The 21,572-nt window shown below is 41.2% G+C and overlaps 1 protein-coding gene across 1 annotated transcript; it reads left to right on the plus strand.

Annotated features, from left to right (window-relative positions):
* Positions 1-895: 895 nt before the first annotated feature.
* On the plus strand, positions 896-20,984 carry LOC308082144 (myosin heavy chain, fast skeletal muscle-like; the record flags this gene model as incomplete). The annotated part of the gene is made up of 39 exons (XM_080423806.1): positions 896-1,096; positions 1,563-1,706; positions 1,802-1,958; positions 2,121-2,148; positions 2,238-2,352; positions 2,531-2,623; positions 2,708-2,771; positions 2,862-2,960; positions 3,056-3,159; positions 4,303-4,441; positions 4,996-5,114; positions 5,213-5,362; positions 5,467-5,637; positions 5,723-6,032; positions 6,852-6,922; positions 7,264-7,351; positions 7,562-7,679; positions 7,848-7,971; positions 8,055-8,191; positions 8,473-8,728; positions 8,907-9,149; positions 10,960-11,136; positions 11,221-11,366; positions 11,466-11,556; positions 13,399-13,788; positions 13,919-14,045; positions 14,155-14,273; positions 14,577-14,773; positions 14,864-15,047; positions 15,133-15,298; positions 16,123-16,247; positions 16,527-16,835; positions 17,441-17,644; positions 18,505-18,630; positions 19,176-19,346; positions 19,450-19,554; positions 20,145-20,240; positions 20,377-20,508; positions 20,955-20,984. 39 exons carry the CDS (start codon positions 896-898, stop codon positions 20,973-20,975), a joined length of 5,817 nt encoding a protein of 1,938 aa, XP_080279932.1. The 3' UTR covers positions 20,976-20,984.
* Positions 20,985-21,572: the final 588 nt, after the last annotated feature.

Consider the following 21,572-nt stretch of genomic DNA (forward strand, 5'->3'; position numbering starts at 1 on the left):
ATTTTAGCCCCCCCCCCCCAACCCAAACAAAGGTATTGACAGTGTCTTAGTAAAACACACATGTATTACTTCACCTAGCAATGCAAAGCTGTGCCAGACAAGTTATGGTGAAATATTAATTATTCCATAACATGCCATCATCACTGATCGCTTCAACTCAGTTTGTGTCTAGGGTTTCACTTAATGTTTGTGTTCACTGTGCAGTATAAGGTGACAGCAGTCCTGATGCTAACATGGGATAGACATCCGTCAGTTAAAGTTCACCCACGATGTGATGGTAATGACCAAAACGGGAGGGCTGCTCCTCCCTGGTGGTCAGTGATGAGTCCATAAAAGAAGCAGTCACAGACTCCTTCAGATTCAGAAGCTTTGGACAAACAGGCTGAGACGCAGGTGAGACTTTTTATTTTCTCACTTTGCATTTTTTCTCCTTTTTTCTTTTCCCATTTTGCTCAGTTGAACATCAATTCTTTCTCAAGGTTATACATGTACATGTACAGTATATTCTGTAGTCTTCATGAGGCTTGGACTTTCTCTTCTGAATTTCATCAGGTGTCAGCATAACAGCCGAATCAATTTGAAGTCACCAGAAAAGGTAAAATAATATAGTACATGCAAAGACTTCTGCAACACAAGGTTTGAATTGGGGATTTACCTGCCTTGCATGACTTTGATTTGCAGGCTGTATTGAATGAAATGGCGACGACACATTAGAGAACTAACTTTCCAAGTTCATGAAGAGAAACATTATGACATGAACTTAAAATGTCTTACTTATAGAACTTTTGATAGTTTTATATGTTCACTGTGTTGGCCAACATCAAACAAGTATCTAGTTTGTAAAATGTAATAAACGATTTTACATTCTCTATTTTTCAATGGGAACAGAGCCATCATGGGTGATCCGGACATGCAATGTTTTGGGCCGGCTGCCCTATACCTCCGGAAGACTGAGAAAGAGAGGATAGAGTGCCAGAACCTTCCCTTTGATGCTAAAACAGCGTACTATGTGGCTGAACCCTCTGAGATGTACCTCAAGGGGAAACTCGTGAAGAAGGAGGGTGGCAAAGCCACTGTTGAAACTCTGAATGGAAAGGTGAGCATACATGTATACTGTAAGATGTTACAATACAAAGAAAAGTCCTCAGTGTTCCATGAATTTATCCAACTCAGAGGGTGTACAAAGGTAACCAAATGGACCCTTACTGGCATCTGTTAAAGGAGGCACTAATTGCAACTCCTTCACTCCATTTCTTATTTGTTATATTCTTCAAAAAGTGGGTTAGTAATTAGCATTCATTCATAACTTCATATGCTAGCTAGTAGCTACTGTATGGATTTCTCTCACATTTTCCTAGTAAAGGGTGTGATTGATTGGATTCAGAAATCACGGTAAGGGGGGGTACTGAATCCATAGTGCGTCAGGTTAGAGGGGGACAAAGCCACTGTCATAGCTTAGGCCAGAGATTGTGTATTGTTGTATTGTTGACCACTGTCACTCATTTCTTACCCATCAACGGTGCTGTATATTACGTGACTGTTCCTTTGCTTTCCTGGTGCAGACCCTCACTGTGAAAGAGGATGACATCTTCCCCATGAATCCCCCAAAGTATGACAAAATTGAGGACATGGCCATGATGACCCACCTCAGTGAGCCCTCTGTGCTGTATAACCTCAAAGAGCGCTATGCAGCATGGATGCTCTATGTAAGTTCAACTGTCACCATAGATGCAGCTTAATTAGTTTTTGTACGTATTGCCACTAACCTGGGCTTAAAATACATATTCTCTTTTTCAAACAGACCTACTCTGGACTGTTCTGTGTCACTGTGAACCCCTACAAGTGGCTCCCAGTGTACGATGCTGTGGTCGTGGCAGGATACAGGGGGAAAAAGAGGATTGAGGCTCCTCCACACATCTTCTCTATCTCCGACAATGCCTATCAGTTCATGCTCCAAGGTATCAATTAAGAGACTATATGCACCCTGAACTCCTGCAGCACGTGAAGAGCACATCTCTAAGATCTCATTCTATCAGTCCATGGTCACTTGTTAACGTGTAATAGCTAAATGAGCATGATAAATGAGATGCTGTTCTCACATTTCTATGTTTTGTTAACAGATCGGGAGAACCAGTCAATCCTCATTACGTGAGTCTAATATTAAGAGCGTTGAAGTGGACTAATGACAGCCACAGTTCATTTAAATGCCATGTTTATAAATATGATCTGTGTTGTAGCGGAGAATCTGGTGCTGGAAAGACTGTGAACACCAAGCGTGTCATCCAGTACTTTGCAACAATTGCAGTGTCTGGAGGGAAGAAAGCTGAGCCAGCAGCTGCTGGAAAAATGCAGGTACAGGTTTCTAACACTACCTATATGTACTACTTTTACACACACACACACACACACACACACACACACACACACACACACACACACACACACACACACACACACACACACACACACACACACACACACACACACCAAATGTTAATTACAAATACATAACATATCACACTATTTTAAGGGGTCACTGGAGGATCAAATCATCGCAGCCAACCCCCTGCTGGAGGCTTATGGTAATGCCAAGACTGTGAGGAATGACAACTCCTCCCGTTTTGTAAGTTTACCTGATAAAATCCTGCTATTTAAAAAGAAAGCGTTTTATCCAAAAATGTTGATTTACAAATGAATTGTCATGTAGGGTAAATTCATCAGAATCCATTTTGGATCAACTGGAAAGCTGGCTTCTGCTGACATCGAAACTTGTAAGTATCTTGCATACTGTGTCATTATATACAGTTTACTGGTAAATGTGGATACTGTAAACCACACACATTTAATGCATTGTTTTATAGATCTACTGGAGAAGTCAAGAGTAACATTCCAGCTGTGTGCTGAGAGAAGCTACCATATCTTCTATCAGCTCATGACTGGCCACAAACCTGAGCTTTTAGGTAGGAGAGTTTTGTTTGTTTGTTTGTTTTTTACATCAAACCTTTGCTACACCTGTAGTCATACTGTATGTTGTACATCAATCAACCTTTTTCAGAGTCTCTCCTGATCACCAAGAACCCTTATGACTATCACATGATCAGTCAGGGTGAAATCGCCGTCAAGAGTATCGATGATGTTGAAGAATTCATCGCCACTGATGTAAGTAGAACTATAATTTCTACATTTCGCCGGTGAATAAAATCTAATCAAATGCCATTTAGAAAAAATGAGTATGCTCATTCAGTGTGGAAGTGAACAAAAACAATCAGTATAGTCTCTTCACAGAGATGGTGACGATCTAGAATCTGAATCAGCTGTAATGTCACATCACAGGTTTACAAGTGTAGAAGTGTGTGAAATGTGTTTTTTCGTGCACTCTCCATTTAGTTGTTTCCATGAGAAGAGAGTGGATAGAGGAGGGAGAGTAGGAGAGAAAAAAAGGGGGAAAACGCAGGATTAAAACTGGTCAAATAATACAAAATAGATACAGTATATACTGTACATACAGATAGCGTATGTAATAGCAAGTATATGTACATGATGTTTGGGAAAAAAGTACATTTGTACATTTCAACAAGAAGGCAATTCAATGTGCTTTTAATACACAGAACATCAAGCAATGGAAACACAATTATACAATACAAATAACAGAAACAAAAGAAAAGTAACTCAATTAAAGGCAGCGGCCAGCGGCCTTTAGTTGTGTTTTAAAAGAAATAAGAGTGGCAGCAGACCTGCAGCTTTCTGGGAGTTTGTTCCAGTTATTTGGTGCATAAAAACTAAATGCTAACAACGCTAACAACGCTACCAACTTAACAACTTAACCCATTAAGACCTGAAGCCGATTCCACATGTCTCCTAAATCCCAACAGTTTTCTGAAAAACGTATGTTTCTATATCAGTGGTGCTCAAACTAATTCATGTCAAGGACCCCTAAAAATGATATGTATTTGGCCGCCGACCCTCATCAAAACATCTTGTTCCAGGGACCCCCCCAGAAGCAACGATTTGAGTTAAAAATGTTCGCTTTAGAAATATATATATTCAAAGATTTGCACACATTTTCACGATTTTTCAAAAATAGCAGATCTACAAGCTCGTAGCGCGGCACTCGGTGCCGCTCTACGAGCTTGTAGATCTGCTATTTTTGAATAGCCCAAAGTGTAAAATAATGCTTTTTTAGCTCAAATCTAAAAATGACACAGATCCAGGTCTTAATGGGTTAAAGCCCTATGACATGCCCAGAATAGAGACGCCTGGTTGACAGTGGTTCAACATACCAATGATCCTTCATGTTACTAGACTGCCATTGATATCTTGGGCTTCACTGCGGATGAGAAGACTGGCATCTACAAGCTGACCGGTGCAGTGATGCATCATGGGAACATGAAGTTCAAGCAGAAGCAACGTGAAGAGCAGGCGGAGCCTGACGGCAATGAGGGTACACAGCACCGGTTCTCAACGTGGGGTCCGGGGACCCCCAGGGGTCCTTCAAGGGGGTCCCCAGCTAAACCGTTGATAGTTTGGACAGTGTTTCTCAAACTTTTTCATGTCAAAGGAAGTGGTTAATGGATTACGATGCTATATCCCACTTTGAGAACTAATGAGTTAGGAGGAACCAAATGGACCCTTACAGGTCTGTTAGGGTCCATTTGGTTCTGTACACTGTATACTCTCTGAGTTATGGGGGTCTGTGGCCTGATGCGTACCAAACTGGGGGGTCCTTGAAATGAAAGAGTTTGAGAAGCACTGGGGCACACTACACTACAGTCCATATATACTGGACTACTGTACATCATCTTAATGTCATACAGATTGGGTATCCAAATATTGAAATATCTGTCTCTTTTATTTATCTCTCTAATAAGTATACATCAATAACACAAGCTAAAGGAAACTAACTATTAAATGTAAAAGTAGATAACTATTACTGACTTTAAAAAAAAATCGTATTTAACACGATTCTTTTTTTAAATATGTTTCTGTCCTAATTAGAGGCTGATAAAATTGCATACCTCTTGGGCCTGAACTCAGCTGACATGCTGAAGGCTCTGTGCTACCCAAGAGTCAAGGTTGGCAATGAAATGGTCACCAAAGGTCAAACTGTACCACAGGTAATTTACATTAACATTCAAAACTTAATTCATACATATATATGACAAATAACGTCTGTCCTGTATAACCAGGAAACAAATGATCTTGTCTAATCTAGGTGCACAATTCAACCTTTGCTCTGTGCAAGTCTGTCTATGAGAAAATGTTCTTATGGATGGTTGTAAGAATCAATGAGATGCTGGACACCAAGCAGTCCAGGAGCTTTTTCATTGGTGTGCTGGACATCGCTGGGTTTGAAATCTTTGATGTGAGTAAGAAACACAAAAGCAATGTTTTAATAATAGTGAACAAGCAGGAGAAATGCACAGCACAACTTTTGTTTCGTTTTCTGTCGTTTTTTTCCACCTCCAGTTCAACAGCATGGAGCAGCTGTGCATCAACTTCACCAATGAGAAACTGCAACAGTTCTTCAACCACCACATGTTTGTCCTGGAACAAGAAGAGTACAAGAAAGAGGGGATTGAATGGGAGTTCATTGACTTCGGCATGGATCTGGCTGCTTGCATTGAGCTCATTGAAAAGGTACCGCGTTTCACAATGAGAACAGAATGAACAAATTACATTGTGCCATTGCAGCAGAGTTTCATATTTTAATTTTGTTCATCAGCCAATGGGCATCTTCTCCATCCTCGAAGAGGAGTGCATGTTCCCAAAGGCTTCAGACACCACCTTCAAGAACAAGCTCAATGACCAGCACCTTGGCAAAACCAAGGCCTTTGAGAAGCCTAAGCCTGGGAAAGGCAAGGCTGAGGCCCACTTCTCCCTGGCCCACTATGCCGGCACGGTGGATTACAACATCTCAGGCTGGCTCGACAAGAACAAGGACCCGCTGAATGACTCTGTTATTCAGCTCTACCAGAAGTCTCCAATGAAACTGTTGGCTCTGCTCTATGCATCCCATGCTGGTTCAGGAGAAGGTATGAGCCATCTTCCTATCCGATATTAACCCCTTAAGACCTGGAACTGTGTCATTTTTAGATTTGAGCTCAAAAGCATTATTTTACACTTTGGGCTATTCAAAAATAGCAGATCTACAAGGTCATAGCGCGGCACCGAGTGCCGCGCTACGAGCTTGTAGATCTGCTATTTTTGAAAAATCGTGAAAATGTGTGCAAATCTTTGAATATATATATTTTTTTAAAGTGAACATTTGTAACTCAAATCTTTGCTTCTGGGGGTTCCTGGAACAAAATATTTTGATGGGGGTCCGCGGCCAAATACATACAATTTTGGGGGTCGTTGACATGAAAAAGATTGAGAACCACTGATATAGAAACGTTTTTTCAGGGTCAACCGATGGCGGGCGGGCGGGCGGACGGACGGTGGGTGGACGTCACAAACGTAACATGTGAACCTGCGAGGCACACCGTTGTCCGATCCGCACCAAACTTGGCACCAACACCGTTCAGGTGTCTTCCATCAGAATAGCCACACCAGGGGCCCCATGTGGCCCCCAGGGGCTCCACCATGCAGGCCCCTGGGTGCACCGTTGCTCCGAAACGCACCAAACTTGGCACAAACACTGTTCAGTGGTCTGCCATGAAAATAGTCACACCCAAAAAACTAAATTGCATACATATTGGCCACTACAGCCGTGTTTAACACTTCAAATGGCCATAACCGGTGACCATTGCTCTGATCAGCGCAATATAGGGCTGGATTTGAAAATCTGAAAATCTAGTTACTGTAAACTGTGCTTGAAAACAACCGTAACAATAACTATGAATATTTTGCAGATGCAAAAGCAAAGAAGGGGGGGAAGAAGAAGAAGGGTGGTTCCTTCCAGACGGTTTCAGCTGTCTTCAGGGTAAAATGTTTTTTTTTAAAACTTTAACTAATTGCAAACAATTGTAGGGGTTTATTCAGTGCGGAATTAACAGCTTTTCACCATGCATACGCACAGATTTTCTATTTGTGTTTAACTAAATACATTCTGGCATTCATTCAAGTATATTGATGTCGTTTTTGTTTTTTTCTGTCTAAATAGAAAGAAACCTAATTAGAGAATGTGTCCACAAGAAAAATCTGAACAGAAATCAGAACATATGGACGCTTCAGAAATCCCATGTTCTATCACCGGCAGCAGCCCTAATATAATTATACCATTCCATGGAAATTCTCATTATATTGCACCTGTATATCCAACAGGAAAACCTGGGGAAGCTGATGACCAACTTAAGAAGCACTCATCCACATTTTGTGCGCTGCTTGATTCCCAATGAATCAAAAACACCAGGTATGTATTCATAAACCAAAATGTGATGCACAGTACATTCTGCAGTGTTCATTTAACTTTGAGAGCTTAAACATCACATATCCCGGATCCAGTGTATATAATATAGTACAGTCTGAGTATCATACCTTATCATATATCTTATCTTCATATCCTTTGTGCATCGTAGTCGAGGGCATGTCATTTCATGCCAGTACCTTTGCATTGTTTTAGGGCTTATGGAGAACTTCCTGGTGATCCATCAGCTGAGGTGTAATGGTGTGCTGGAAGGCATCAGAATCTGCAGAAAGGGTTTTCCCAGCAGAATCCTCTATGCAGACTTCAAGCAGAGGTAAAGGTCTACAGTGACTCTAAAGCCTGCTTTATACTGACTGTAGTACAACGGTGTCCCACATAAATACACGAGGGAGCATAATTAGGTATTACAATATTACGATAGATATTACAATATTCTTACCATAACATGTTTTCATAATCCCTGTTGCCACAATTCTTCCAGATACAAAGTATTGAATGCCAGTGTCATCCCAGATGGGCAGTTCATTGACAATAAGAAGGCCTCAGAGAAACTGCTGGAATCAATAGATATTGACAAATCCCAGTACAGATTTGGACACACCAAGGTAATAAAGATTGTTATTCACTTAATTTAAAAAAAATATATATATTCTTTTGTCAAGCCAATATCGCCAAAACTGTTCAACAGGTATTTTTCAAAGCTGGTCTGCTGGGTGTGCTGGAGGAGATGAGGGATGCGAAACTGGTTCAACTGGTGACAATGACCCAGGCGATCTGCAGAGGATTCGTCATGAGAAGAGAGTTTGATAAGATGATGGCACGGAGGTAGAAACTTTATTTGAGTGGTATTAGTAATAAGCACATTAGTAAAAGCATGCGCGTGCACGCACACACACACACACACACACACACACACACACACACACACACACACACACACACACACACACACACACACACACACACACACACACACAGTATATATATATATATATATATATATATATATATATATATATATATATATATATATATATATATATATATATGCTAACTAATTGATAATTCTAAATTAATCTGTTGCCTTCTTTGACCTATATCAACAGGGAAGCTATTTACTCCATCCAATACAACATCCGCTCATTCATGAATGTCAAACATTGGCCATGGATGAAGCTGTACTTTAGAATAAAGCCTCTTCTGAAGAGTGCTGAGACTGAAAAGGAGATGGCCCAAATGAAGGAAGAATTTGAAAAAACAAAGGAGGAACTCGCAAAGGCCCTGGCCAAGAAGAAAGAGCTGGAAGAGAAGATGGTTTCCCTCCTACAAGAGAATAATGATTTGCAACTTCAGATGCAATCAGTGAGTCAAACTGAGGGAGGACATTTTTTGACAATTATATTGACCACTAACTGACTTAACACATCCTATGATTACAACTATAGGGGAGTGAGAACCTGTTGTCTGGAAGACTGGAGGATGAAGAATATTAATATCAATAATTATATGAACCATGTTTCCACCATTTATTGACTTCCAGGAAGGTGATACTCTTTCTGATGCAGAAGAAAGGTGTGAGGGGCTCATTAAGGGAAAAATCCAGCTTGAGGCGAAGCTCAAAGAGACGTCTGAGAGACTGGAAGACGAGGAGGAAGTGAACGCTGAGCTGACTGCCAAGAAGAGAAAACTGGAGGATGAGAGTTCTGAGTTGAAGAAAGACATTGATGACTTGGAGCTCACCTTGGCCAAAGTGGAGAAGGAGAGACATGCTACTGAGAACAAGGTAAACTATTTGCATTTAGTTGTAAATCAGTTCCTAGTGGGGCGGCGTGGCACGATATATCAGCCTAATCGTTCAATTTTGTGATTAAAGCGCCAAATTTGGCAGAAGTGTTGATTGATATATTGGGAACAAAACTGGATATTGGGCAATCACAAATTCTCACCCTGGTGGGCGTGGCAGCCATTTTTCAAATGGCCAGTGGTTGATCAAATCTTCCAAATTTTTGTCCTAGTGGGCCGAAATGTTGCTCAAGTATGTGAGTATGAAGGTGTGTGGGTGTGTTTATGTTAATTGCCTAAAAGGGGGCGTTGCAATGGGAGTGGCCTAGATAACAGCAGCATTTGGGAGAATTGTTCAAATGGAGATACAAGCGGGACATTTGGTACAAATCATCTTTGGAGATCACGCTTCGATTTAGGAAACCAAACCGGGCCACTCATAAATCAAAGATGGCAGCCATTTTTATTTTCAAGATGGCGACCAAAAGACAGTTTTTTCATTTCTGCATATCTTTACCTATAATTATTTGAGGTCAATTACCAAATCACCTAATAGCACGACCATAGTATGTTTTTGAACATTTTCAAACAGGAGTTACTGTACCATTTACGGTGACGGTGCCAGCGTATGAGTAGCACATAGACTGTAAAAATGTATGGACAAAGTGACGCCATTGGTTTCTACAGACCGTAAATGAAGCTGATTGTTCAGGAATTTCAAATCCGCCATCTTTCTATATCGCGTTATATCACGTTATATCCTGCGCAACCGGAAATAATGCTATTGGTTGGGTAGCTTGTCAATCAAATCATCCCGCCCCCCAGCACACCCTACTTTATCATCAATTTAAAAATAAATGGGATCATAATTTCCCAAAACGCATATCATGGTGATTGAAAGAAGACTTTAAACTAGTCACTGGAAGCATATAGTATTTATGACAATGTTTATTAAGGTAAGAAAATCAAGTCAAAAATTCGTCAAAAACCTGGAGGTTTAAGGATGCGGTGAGAGACGACATGCAGGTGGCCGGATTCACTGAGGAAGACAGAACCAGATGGGATTTTTTTTTGTACAGATTCATTCATGCGATTTTGTTTTGCTTTAATCCCTAAATTTGACTGTGAGCACAGTTGCAGGGCGTGTTTCTGAAAAGTTTTAATTTAGATGGTTATAAATGGTAACTCCTGTTTGAAAATGTTCAAAAACATACTATGGGAGTGCCATTTGGTGATCTGGTGATTGACCTCAAATGATTATAGGCAAAGATATGCAAAAATGCAAAAACAAATATTGGCGGCCATCTTGAAAAAAGGCTGCCATCTTTGATTTAAGAGTGGCCTGGTTTCCTAAATCGAAGCGTGATCTCCAAAGATGATTTGTACCAAATTTCACGCTTGTATCACCATTTGAACAATTCTCCCAAAATATTGCTGTTATCTAGGCCACTCCCATTGCAACGCCCCGTTTTAGGCAATTAGCATGAACACACCCACACACCTTCATACTCACATACTTGAGCAACATTTCGGCCTACTATGACAAAAATGTGGAAGATTTGATCAACCACTGGTGGCCATTTTGAAAAATGGCTGCCACGCCCACCAGGGTGAGAATTTGTGATGGCCCAATATCCAGATTTGTTCCCAATATATCAATCAACACCTCTACCAAATTTGGCGCTTTAATCACAAAAGTGAACGATTGTCGTGCTACGCCGCCCCACTTTATTCCTAGCATAATACACTTCAAGAAGAGAAAATGATTGCGTGACAATTACATGACAATGTAAATTGACAATTACTTTTAGGCCAAGAATTTGGTTGAGGAAATGTCTTCCCAAGATGACATCATTGCCAAGTTGAGCATGGAGAAGAAAGCCCTTGGAGAAGCTCATCAGCAGACACTCGATGACCTCCAGACAGAGGAGGACAAAGTCAATACTCTGACCAAGGCCAAGGTCAAGCTGGAACAGCAAGTGGATGACGTAAGAACGGCCATTCTGTGAGGTGAATTCAATGTCCTGAAAAGGAACAACAAGAAAATAAATGATCTTTCTCTGTTATAACAGCTGGAGGGTTCTTTGGAACAAGAGAAGAAGCTTCGAATGGACCTGGAGAGATCCAAGAGGAAGCTTGAAGGAGATCTGAAACTGGCCCATGAAACCATAATGGATCTGGAGAATGAGAAGCAGCAGTCTGAGGAAAAGATCAAAAAGTATGTATAATGTTAAGATAAGATAATCTTGATTATTTTTTATGATCCTTATTTGCAATGTACACCTGTAACACCCATGATTATATTTGGAATCAAAAGGAAGGATTTCGAGACTAGCCAGCTCCTCAGCAAGATTGAAGATGAACAATTACTTGGGGCTCAGCTTCAGAAGAGAATCAAGGAACTGCAGGTGATGTGACTACAGTGAGACACTATGAGAAAAGTACAGCTACTGTATAATGTACACTATACCACAGTAAAAGAGGTATTTAACACTATTAAGTGTAAATAGGGTAGGAACCCAATCAAGGACGTCTCCCACAGCCTCACAACTCGCTGTGTTATCGCTCTGACACCAGCGAACGCTCTGACACCAGCGAACGCTCTGACACCAGCGAACGCTCTGACACCAGCGAACGCTCTGACACCAGCGAACGCTCTGACACCAGCGAACGAGATAACTAGACTGGGTGAAACACCAAGGACAAATTCCAGGCCTCCACACACACACACACACACACACACACACACACACACACACACACACACACACACACACACACACACACACACACACACACACACACACACACACACACACACACACAGTAACATAACCCGCACACACACGCCTTCGCGTCCCTGCACCCGCTCCTCCCCCCCCCCCCCCCTGCTCCCCCCACCTGGGCTCCTTTTTTTCCCGCTCCCCTCAGGGCGTGAGAGTAGTGCTTTTTTGCCCGTTCCATTCCATCCCCCCCCCCCCAATTCTTGCAATGAGGGAACAGGGCGCTTGCACACGCAGCGACCAGCAGCGAGAGATATGTTTAATGTATGTAATATGTTTTGCTAACTCTTGTTGTAAACCTATTTGCCCTTTGTTGGGACATTAATAAAGTTGAACCTTGAACCTTGAACCTTGAACCTATATAATCTAGTATATTGCCATTCAGCAGCATTCAAATGCATGCAGGTAATGTTCCATTCATTTGGCTTAGTAATACCCCTAATTGAGGTCCACCTTATTCAAGGTATTCACCAGGAGCCTGGGTGTCTTGGTTCCAGGCTTAAAATAATGTATATCAATATTTCTGGAAATCTCTATGGGACAAATTTAAGGGTTTTCTATCTGTGGCACCACAAAATGGCCACCACTGCTACGCCTTATACAGTGGCATCATCCTCGAAGGACTGTTCATCCTAATTATTTATGACTGAATTATAACTCAGGGATGTGGCATAAAGCTAAAGACCATGTATTATTGTCTCCGCCAGGCCGAAGGCATGGCGAGAGAGTATGTTTTACCCCCCGTCTGTCCGTCCGTCCGTCCGTGTGTCCGTCCGTCCGTCCGTGTGTCCGTCTGTCCGTCCGTCCGTCCGTGTCCCCGTCTGTCCGTCCGTGTGTCCGTCTGTCACCAGCTCATCTCTGGCACCGTTGGCCCGGTCGCTGCGAAACTGTGCACACACACTCCCTGGATGCCAATTCAGAACCTCTGCCCCAAATGTTTCACATGGGCCTGTTATAGCGCCACCAGGAGGCCGATTTGTGCAAAACCAATTTATTTATATTACTCCTACAGATTTTATCCAAACGTCATGCAAATCGGTATACAGTATCTCTATAGCCATGTGATGAACACGGATCTGTCCCATTTCCCATATTCCATCCTCATTGGCTAAGGCGGGCTTCCAAAGTTTGCAGGACTGGTCCGTTTTGAACAAAATGCCTAAAATTATGCACTCAGCTTGCGATTCCCGTGAAATTTTACACGCACATTCCCACTAGGCTGAGGAAGAAATGCCACCCTTTTAACATTGGCCTGTTATAGCGCCACCAGCAGGTCTAATCTAGCAAAACACATTTTTGGAACAAAATGCCTCAAATCACGATTGTCGTGAAAGGCCTAAGAAGAAACGGGCACCCTTTTCACAATGGCCTATTATAGCGCCACCAGGAGGCCACAATAACCTACCTGACCTGGCGGAGACCTGTGCTCCGAGGAGCACTTTTTCTAGTTTGTATTTTGTGTCACAGGCTCGTATCGAGGAGCTAGAGGAGGAGATCGAGGCTGAGCGTGCGGCTCGGGCCAAGGTGGAGAAACAGAGGTCAGATCTCTCCAGGGAACTTGAGGAGATCAGTGAGAGGTTGGAAGAGGCAGGTGGAGCAACATCTGTTCAGATTGAGATGAACAAGAAGCGCGATGCTGAGTTCCAGAAGCTGCGTCGTGACCTTGAAGAGTCCACCCTGCACCATGAGGCCACCTCTGCAGCTCTCCGTAAGAAACAGGCCGACAGTGTGGCTGAACTGGGAGAGCAGATCGACAACCTGCACCGTGTCAAACAGAAACTGGAGAAGGAGAAGAGTGAATACAAGATGGAGGTCGACGATCTTTCAAGCAACATGGAGGCTGTTGCCAAATCTAAGGTAGGTCGATTTTTTTGGTTTGTTTCACAGCCTTTTGTCCCAACAACATTTATTTATTTGTATTGTTACAAATAAAATGTATTATTATTATTAATAATTAGTACTAAATTATACTGATTTTTGTTGACAGCTTAACCTGGAGAAAATATGCCGTTCTCTTGAGGATCAGCTAAGTGAAATAAAGGCCAATAACGATGAGCATGTGCGTCAACTTAATGACATTAGTGTTCAGAGAGCAAGGCTGATGACTGAAAATGGTGAGTTTGAAAACAGACCATGTAATGGTTCAGTATACTGGACATTAGCTTATCACACATTGCTGCCTACAACAGTTTTCAGAAAACGAGTTTCCCTCCATCCAATCAGGGGAATTTGGTCGCCAGTTGGAGGAAAAGGAAACACTTGTTTCCCAGCTGACACGGGGCAAAACGGGCTTCATTCAGCTGATTGAGGAGCTCAAGAGGCACCTTGACGAGGAAGTTAAGGTATGACATCATCTCTTCTGGCTCAAGTCTATTTATTTATTAACCCATTAAGGCCTGAGTCAGATTCTTAAAATGTTTTATTAATCCTAACAGTTTTTTGAAAAAAAAATAAAAAATGTTTTCATGATTTTTCAAAAATAGCAGATCTACAAGCTATGAGCTTGTATATCTGCTATTTTTGAATAGCCAAAGAAATCTAAAGTGACACAGATGCGTTCCAGGTCTTAATGGGTTAAGTGTCAGGAACATTATTCATGTTCCTGTTCTTTTTTCCCCCCATTGTTTCAATGTAATTATTATCAGGCAAAGCAATCCCTGGCCCACTCTGTCCAGTCCTCTCGTCATGATATTGATCTGCTCAGAGAGCAGTATGAGGAGGAACAGGAGGCTAAATCTGAGCTGCAGCGGGCAATGTCCAAGGCCAACAGTGAGGTGGCTCAGTGGAGGAGTAGATATGAGACTGATGCTATCCAACGCACAGAGGAGCTTGAAGAAGCAAAGTAACGACTGATGCAAACATTTCATGTAATGGAATATGACTTCATCCAAAGTAAACCAGTGTTTTGACTTAAACCTTTTTGTCTTTACAGGAAAAAGCTTGCTCAGCGTCTTCAGGATGCTGAGGAATCTATTGAGGCTGTGAATTCAAAGTGTGCCTCTCTGGAAAAGACCAAACAGAGACTGCAGGGTGAGGTGGAGGACCTCATGGTTGATGTGGAGAGAGCTAATGCTCTGGCTGCTAACCTTGACAAGAAGCAGAGGAACTTTGACAAGGTTAGATATTTTGAAATACACCCAGTCCATTGTCATAGACAACTTACTAAGTCTCTGCTGATCTGATCATTTGTTTGCTTTCCAGGTTCTCGCTGAATGGAAGCAGAAGTACGAGGAGAGCCAGGCTGAGCTGGAGGGATCTCTGAAAGAGGCTCGTTCTCTCAGCACTGAGGTCTTCAAGATGAAGAACTCCTATGAAGAAGCTTTGGACCATCTTGACACCCTGAAGAGAGAGAACAAGAACCTGCAACGTAAATTTGTCCTCACACGATGCGATTATGGTCGTCTTTTACATTTGTTACATGTCAGACTGTGCAATTTGAAGTGCTGTCATTTTGTCTAGCAAGTAGCCTTGGGAACAAACGGTTCCCAAGCCAACAAGGCCGACACTCTAATCATGAGGCCGCTGAGCTGATGTCATTTTTTGATTGGTTAAACAATGAGCATGCTTTGTCAGCCAATGGTACTGTATGTCAACCGAGCCCACTTAAAGGTAGGGTAAGTGATTTGCAATTATTCAAATAATTGCAAAATGGGTCTATGTTCTGATAGTGCTCGTTACTATAGAGTGTCCTGTCCATATAAGGAGTCTCCATGTCTCTCCAGCTCTTTATAAAACAGAAAATGCATTTTCGTTTCAGTTTCAGTTTCATTTCCAATTTTATCCAAACAGGATAGAGAACTCAATCAGGATATAGATTAAACAAGTGAAATTGGAAGTGATGACACTAAGAAATGAGCAGACAAAATTGGAACTGGAACACTATACAAATTAAGCTTAAAAATTGGTACTTTCTCCTGATTGGCTGAGATTTTGACACCTACCGAAAAATGTATTTTCTGTTTATTAAAGAGCTGGAGAGACGGGGAGACATCTGTTACTGAACAAACACTCTATAGCAAATATAGTATTTTAACCTTTAAAAAAAATACTTTTTGTTTTAACCAAAAAATATCACTTACCCTACCTTTAACAGATATTATTGTTGTGCGAATGTACTGTCCACATTTTACTGATTTGTCTCAAATTAATATATCATATATACTGTATGTACTGTTTTATTTCTCTTAACAGAGGAAATCTCTGATCTGACGGAACTTATTGGTGAATCAGGAAAGACCATTCATGAACTGGAAAAGGGGAAGAAGGCGGTGGAGGCAGACAAGGCAGAAATACATACAGCTCTAGAGGAGGCTGAGGTAAAACATGGCTCATTTGCAGAAAACAATGCAAAGCGGTACTATTTATTGAAAAGTATTATTACTATTTGATCACTCTATTTTCTGTATTTGCAGTCTTTCTGTTAACAAGGCAAGTGAATAGTGTGCGTATTCGAAACATGTTTTCAGCACCCTCTTTGCAGACCGTGATACTGAACATTCTGCCTCTTTACAATAGTTTTGAATCACTTTGTGGATCTCAAATGTAGGTCATTTAAGACGGTTGTCAATGACACTATGATTACGTCTGACTTGTAGGCCACACTGGAGCATGAAGAATCCAAGATTCTCCGTGTTCAGCTGGAGCTCACGCAGCTGAAAGGCGAAGTAGACAGGAAGGTGTCTGAGAAGGAGGAGGAGATCGAGCAGATCAAGCGGAACAGCCAGAGAGTGATGGAGACGATGCAGAGCGCTCTGGATGCTGAGATCAGGAGCAGGAACGATGCATTGAGGGTCAAGAAGAAGATGGAGGGTGACCTCAATGAGATGGAGGTTCAGCTGAGCCACGCCAACCGAGTGGCCGTCGAGGCTCAGAAACAGCTGAGAAACGTCCAGGGGCAGCTGAAGGTACAGCGGAATCTCCTAAAACACATAAAAAAAATCCACAATCAGAAGGGCGTCAAAAGCATACTTTTACAAACAACATGTTCAGTGGTGGATAAAGTACTCAAATTCTTTACTTAAGTAAAAGTACCAATACTGCAATATGAAAATACTCTGTTACAAGTAAAAGTCCAGAATTAAAAATGTACTTGAGTAAAAGTACAAAAGTATTGGCATCAAAATGTACTTAAAGTACCAAAAGTAAAAGTACTAAATATTTGAAAATAGCCGATCTACAAGCTCACAACGCGTCGCGATGCGACGCGTTGTGAGCTTGTAGATCTGCTATTTTCAAATAGCCTATGTATAAAATAGGGCTAAAGTGGTTAATGTATGTTTCATTATATCATAATTTATATCTGAAAAGTAATTAGTAACTAAAGTTTTCAAATAATTGTAGTGGAGTAAAAGTACAATATTTGCCTCTGAGATGTAGTGGAGTAGAAGTAAAAGTATTGGAAATTGGAAATACTCAAGTAAAGTACAAATACCTCAACATTGTACAGTACATAAGTAAATGTACTTAGTTACTTTCCACCACTGAACATGTTGTATTGCCATAAACTTAGGATGCCCAACTGCACCTTGATGACGCCTGGAGAGGACAGGCAGACATGAAGGAGCATGTTGCCATCGTAGAACACAGGAACACCCTGTTGCTGGCTGAGATGGAGGAGCTGAGAGTTGCTCTGGAGCAGACAGAGAGAGGCCGCAAAGTGGCTGAACAGGAGCTGCTTGATGCCAGCGAGCGTGCGGGGCTGCTGCACTCACAGGTCAATGTCAGAGGTTCAATGATCTCTCACGGCAGTTATCAATAATCTATAATAACGAGCTGTGATAATGAGCTGCGCCACCCTGATCTATAATGACTGGATTTTTAAACAATAACTTAAATAACAATGAACAATAGCCCATTGTTTAGCCCTCCACATCGCGTCAGGCCGATCAGATGCGATAATGACGATATATACCATGGCCCGGAGTCAGTTATGGCTTTTAGAAAACGGTTACCAAATATGGTAACATGAAAATCATATGCATCCCAATTTAAATAACAAATTACAAGAATCATTTCTACAATAAAGTAGTTCCTGACTAGCTTAGCAACAAGGCACCTGATAGCAAAAAGGTGGTGACACACAGTATTGGATGCGCCGCCATCTTTATTGTAGTTTGGACATCTTTTGAAATGAAGCTTATGGATTGTAGCTTTAACCCATTAATACCTGGAACGCATCTGTGTCACTTTAGATGCCTTTGGCTATTCAAAAATAGCAGATATACAAGCTCATAGCGCGGCACCGAGTGCCGCGCTATGAGCTTGTAGATCTGCTATTTTTGAAAAATCGTGAAAAAATATTTTTTATATTTTTTTCAAAAAACTGTTAGGATTTAGATTTTTTTTAAAGAATCGCCTCAGGTCTTAATGGGTTAAAGATTTAAAGTGTATGAAGCCTCCTTTAAAGGAGTAGTTCACCCAAAACATTACGTATTTTCTACCAATTACGCAATATGGCATCGCAGTTGGTTTACATGTACTTATTTCATCACTATCAATCCAGTGTGTGTTATCAATGACTATTACTGTTGAGTGTGCGGTAAATAAACACCTCACTGTACTTTTTTTTTACAGAACATAAACCTCATCAACACTAAGAGGAAGTTGGAGGGTGACCTTGGCCAGGTCCAAGGTGAAGTTGAAGATGCCACCCAGGAGGCAAGAAACGCTGAGGAGAAGGCCAAGAAAGCCATCACCGATGTGAGATTGACCTTACCGTCTACGTTATCATTCACATCACTTCATTTACATTTCAACCCTAACAAACTTTTCAAAACTCCCAAATGAATATAATTTGTTTTTAAAGTTTGCATTTGAGTTTTACATTTCCAACACAAGTGCTTGTCGTGGATGGGGCTGCTGTTACATTTAGCTTCAATAATCACAGTTTAACCCATTAAAACCAGGAAAGCATCTGTGTCATTTTAGATTTTAGCTATTATTCTAACCACTTAAACCATTATTTTATACTTTGGCTATTCGTGCCGCACATGAGCTTGTAGATCTGCTATTTTTGAAAAATCGTGTACATTTGTGCAAATCTTTGAATACATATTTTTTTAAGCGAACATTTTTAACTCAAATCTTTGCTTCTGGGGGTCCCTGGAACAAAATATTTTGAGATGGGGGTCCGCGGCCAAATGTATATAATTTTGGGGGTCCTTGACATGAAAAGGTTTTGAGCACCATTGATATTTCATAAAACAAAAACATTTTTGCTTCACTATAACTGTTGACTGATGCAGGCCGCCATGATGGCAGAGGAGCTGAAGAAGGAGCAGGACACCGGCTCTCACCTGGAGAGGATGAAGAGGAACCTGGAGGTCTCCGTCAAGGACCTGCAGCACCGTCTGGAGGAGGCTGAGAACCTGGCCATGAAGGGTGGCAAGAAGCATCTCCAGAAACTGGAGGCTAGGGTATGTTGTGAACAATGTGGAAATATTGCATTACGTTACACAAAATGTTTAGATCTCTGGCAGCACTGTACTGTAGTCACAATCTGGAATTCTCATTGTCAAGATCCGTGAGTTGGAAGCTGAAGTTGATGCTGAGCAAAGACGTGGTGCTGAGGCTGTGAAAGGCGTCCGCAAATATGAACGGAGAGTGAAGGAACTCTGCTACCAGGTACGGACTGAATGATGATATACAAAGGTAACAAAAAATCATCACTTTTCAGTTAAGTGGATAATGACCATTCATTATCACAATGTCATACTTTTCCCCAAAAATATTTAAACTGACCGATTGAAGACAATGGTATGTTGTAATGTGACCCCTAGAGGGCATAATGTCACCATGGAGTGACAGACAGACTGAAGAGATGAACAGACACTTAGTCATTGTGACTATGATTAGAATAGAGAGAGTGATGTGTGAATTATACTTTTCACTGTGTGGAAGTAGTAACAGGAAACTCTAGCGTGTGTTTACTGTGCCCATGTGCATCTTGATTGGATGAGGGATTTTCATCACTGCATGACAAATATGCCTTTACAAAAAGTGCCAACTGTTCTCTTTACTTGTATTACTTCCCATTATTATTGCACAGAAAAATCACCAGTGTTAATTTTTCCATTTGTAACTCTGAGAGTGCACAAATGCTCTGAGGATATGCAAATCAAACCAACTGGGGGATTTGAGCAAACATATCGCATCAAATTAGGACATCTTACTGCTTTTAGTTTTTTGTTTCGTAAAGATTATACTGTCCACAGGCTGAGGAGGACAAGAAGAATATCACTAGACTTCAAGATCTGGTGGACAAGCTGCAGCTAAAAATGAAGTCCTACAAGAGACTATCTGAGGACGCTGTGAGTGTTTTCCATGCCACTATCATCGTATAGAAGTATTGTTCATGTCATCAGCACAGCAAAGCATTAAAATATTTACTGTTGCTACAGTATCGAATATTTATTTTTATTTCCATGAAAATCTTCTCCCTAACAGGAGGAGCAGGCCAACACTCACCTGTCCAGGTACAGGATGGTGCATCATGAGCTGGAGGAGGCTCAGGAGCGTGCAGACATCGCTGAATCCCAGGTCAACAAGCTGAGGGCCAAGAGTCGTGAGATTGGAATGGTATTATTGAGCATTTTCTTAATATTTACCAGAGTTGACTCTAGGGTGGCCATTCCTCTTTGCAAGTTGTTTGTACCACCGACAAACACAGTTCACCTTTAGAATACTTCAAAATAGCCAACATTTTGAACATAAGGAACTGCAAGAAGGTGCACATTCAAGAAACAAAAAGGGGGTTGTTGTCCCGACGAAATTCACAGATGACAAGTATTTTAGCCTGGTATCTGTGGCATGTTCCAGGGCTCAGGCTAATGAATCAGTTAGGGTCCCCCGGTGCCCATGATCAGAAGTATTAATGCGGCATAATCAAATTGTCTTGCATAAGATTACTGCAATTAATTTTTTTTTCAAAAACAGTCTAACCAGGAACGACAAGATGACGATTACAAGGCAACTCATGCATATTTTCAACCACTGATTTGTGTCTCCTTTGTGTTTATTTAAAGGGCAAGGAGGCTGAAGAATGAGCTTTGAAGTGTAGACGACACACAATATCAAGAAATCATACAATATGATTTTTTGCTGACTTCTAGTGTGAAATAAATACATTTGCAAAACAATTTTGCCAATCTCAAGTCTTTGTTATTTTCTAATCGAAAAAAAGCAATATGTGTGCTAAGTATTAGATGTCAGCAGAATGCTGCCATCCAGCAGCTTTCACTCGCTTATCTTCCACCAAATGGCAGTATACAACCGAGTGCCGCGCTATGAGCTTGTAGATCTGCTATTTTTGGAAAATCATACAAATGTGTGCAAATCTTTGATTATGTATATATTTTTAAGCGGACATTTTTAACTAAAATCTTTGTTTCTGGGGGGTCCTTGGATCAAAAATATTTTGAGATGGGGGTCCGCGGGCAAATACATCATTTTGAGGGGTCCTTGACATGAAAAAGTTTGAGCACCACTGATATTAGCAACATTAGGATTTAGAAGACTTTTTGTAGAATCAGCCACAGGTCTTTTAAAGAAATATATATATTCAAAAGATTTGCACACATTTTCAAGATGTTTCAAAAACATAGCCAAAGAAATCTAAAATGACACAAGATAAAGTTAAAAGA

Source organism: Gymnoscopelus braueri (genome assembly GCF_963280865.1).
Source record: "Gymnoscopelus braueri genome assembly, chromosome: 3".
NCBI classification, from domain to species: Eukaryota; Metazoa; Chordata; class Actinopteri; order Myctophiformes; family Myctophidae; genus Gymnoscopelus; species Gymnoscopelus braueri.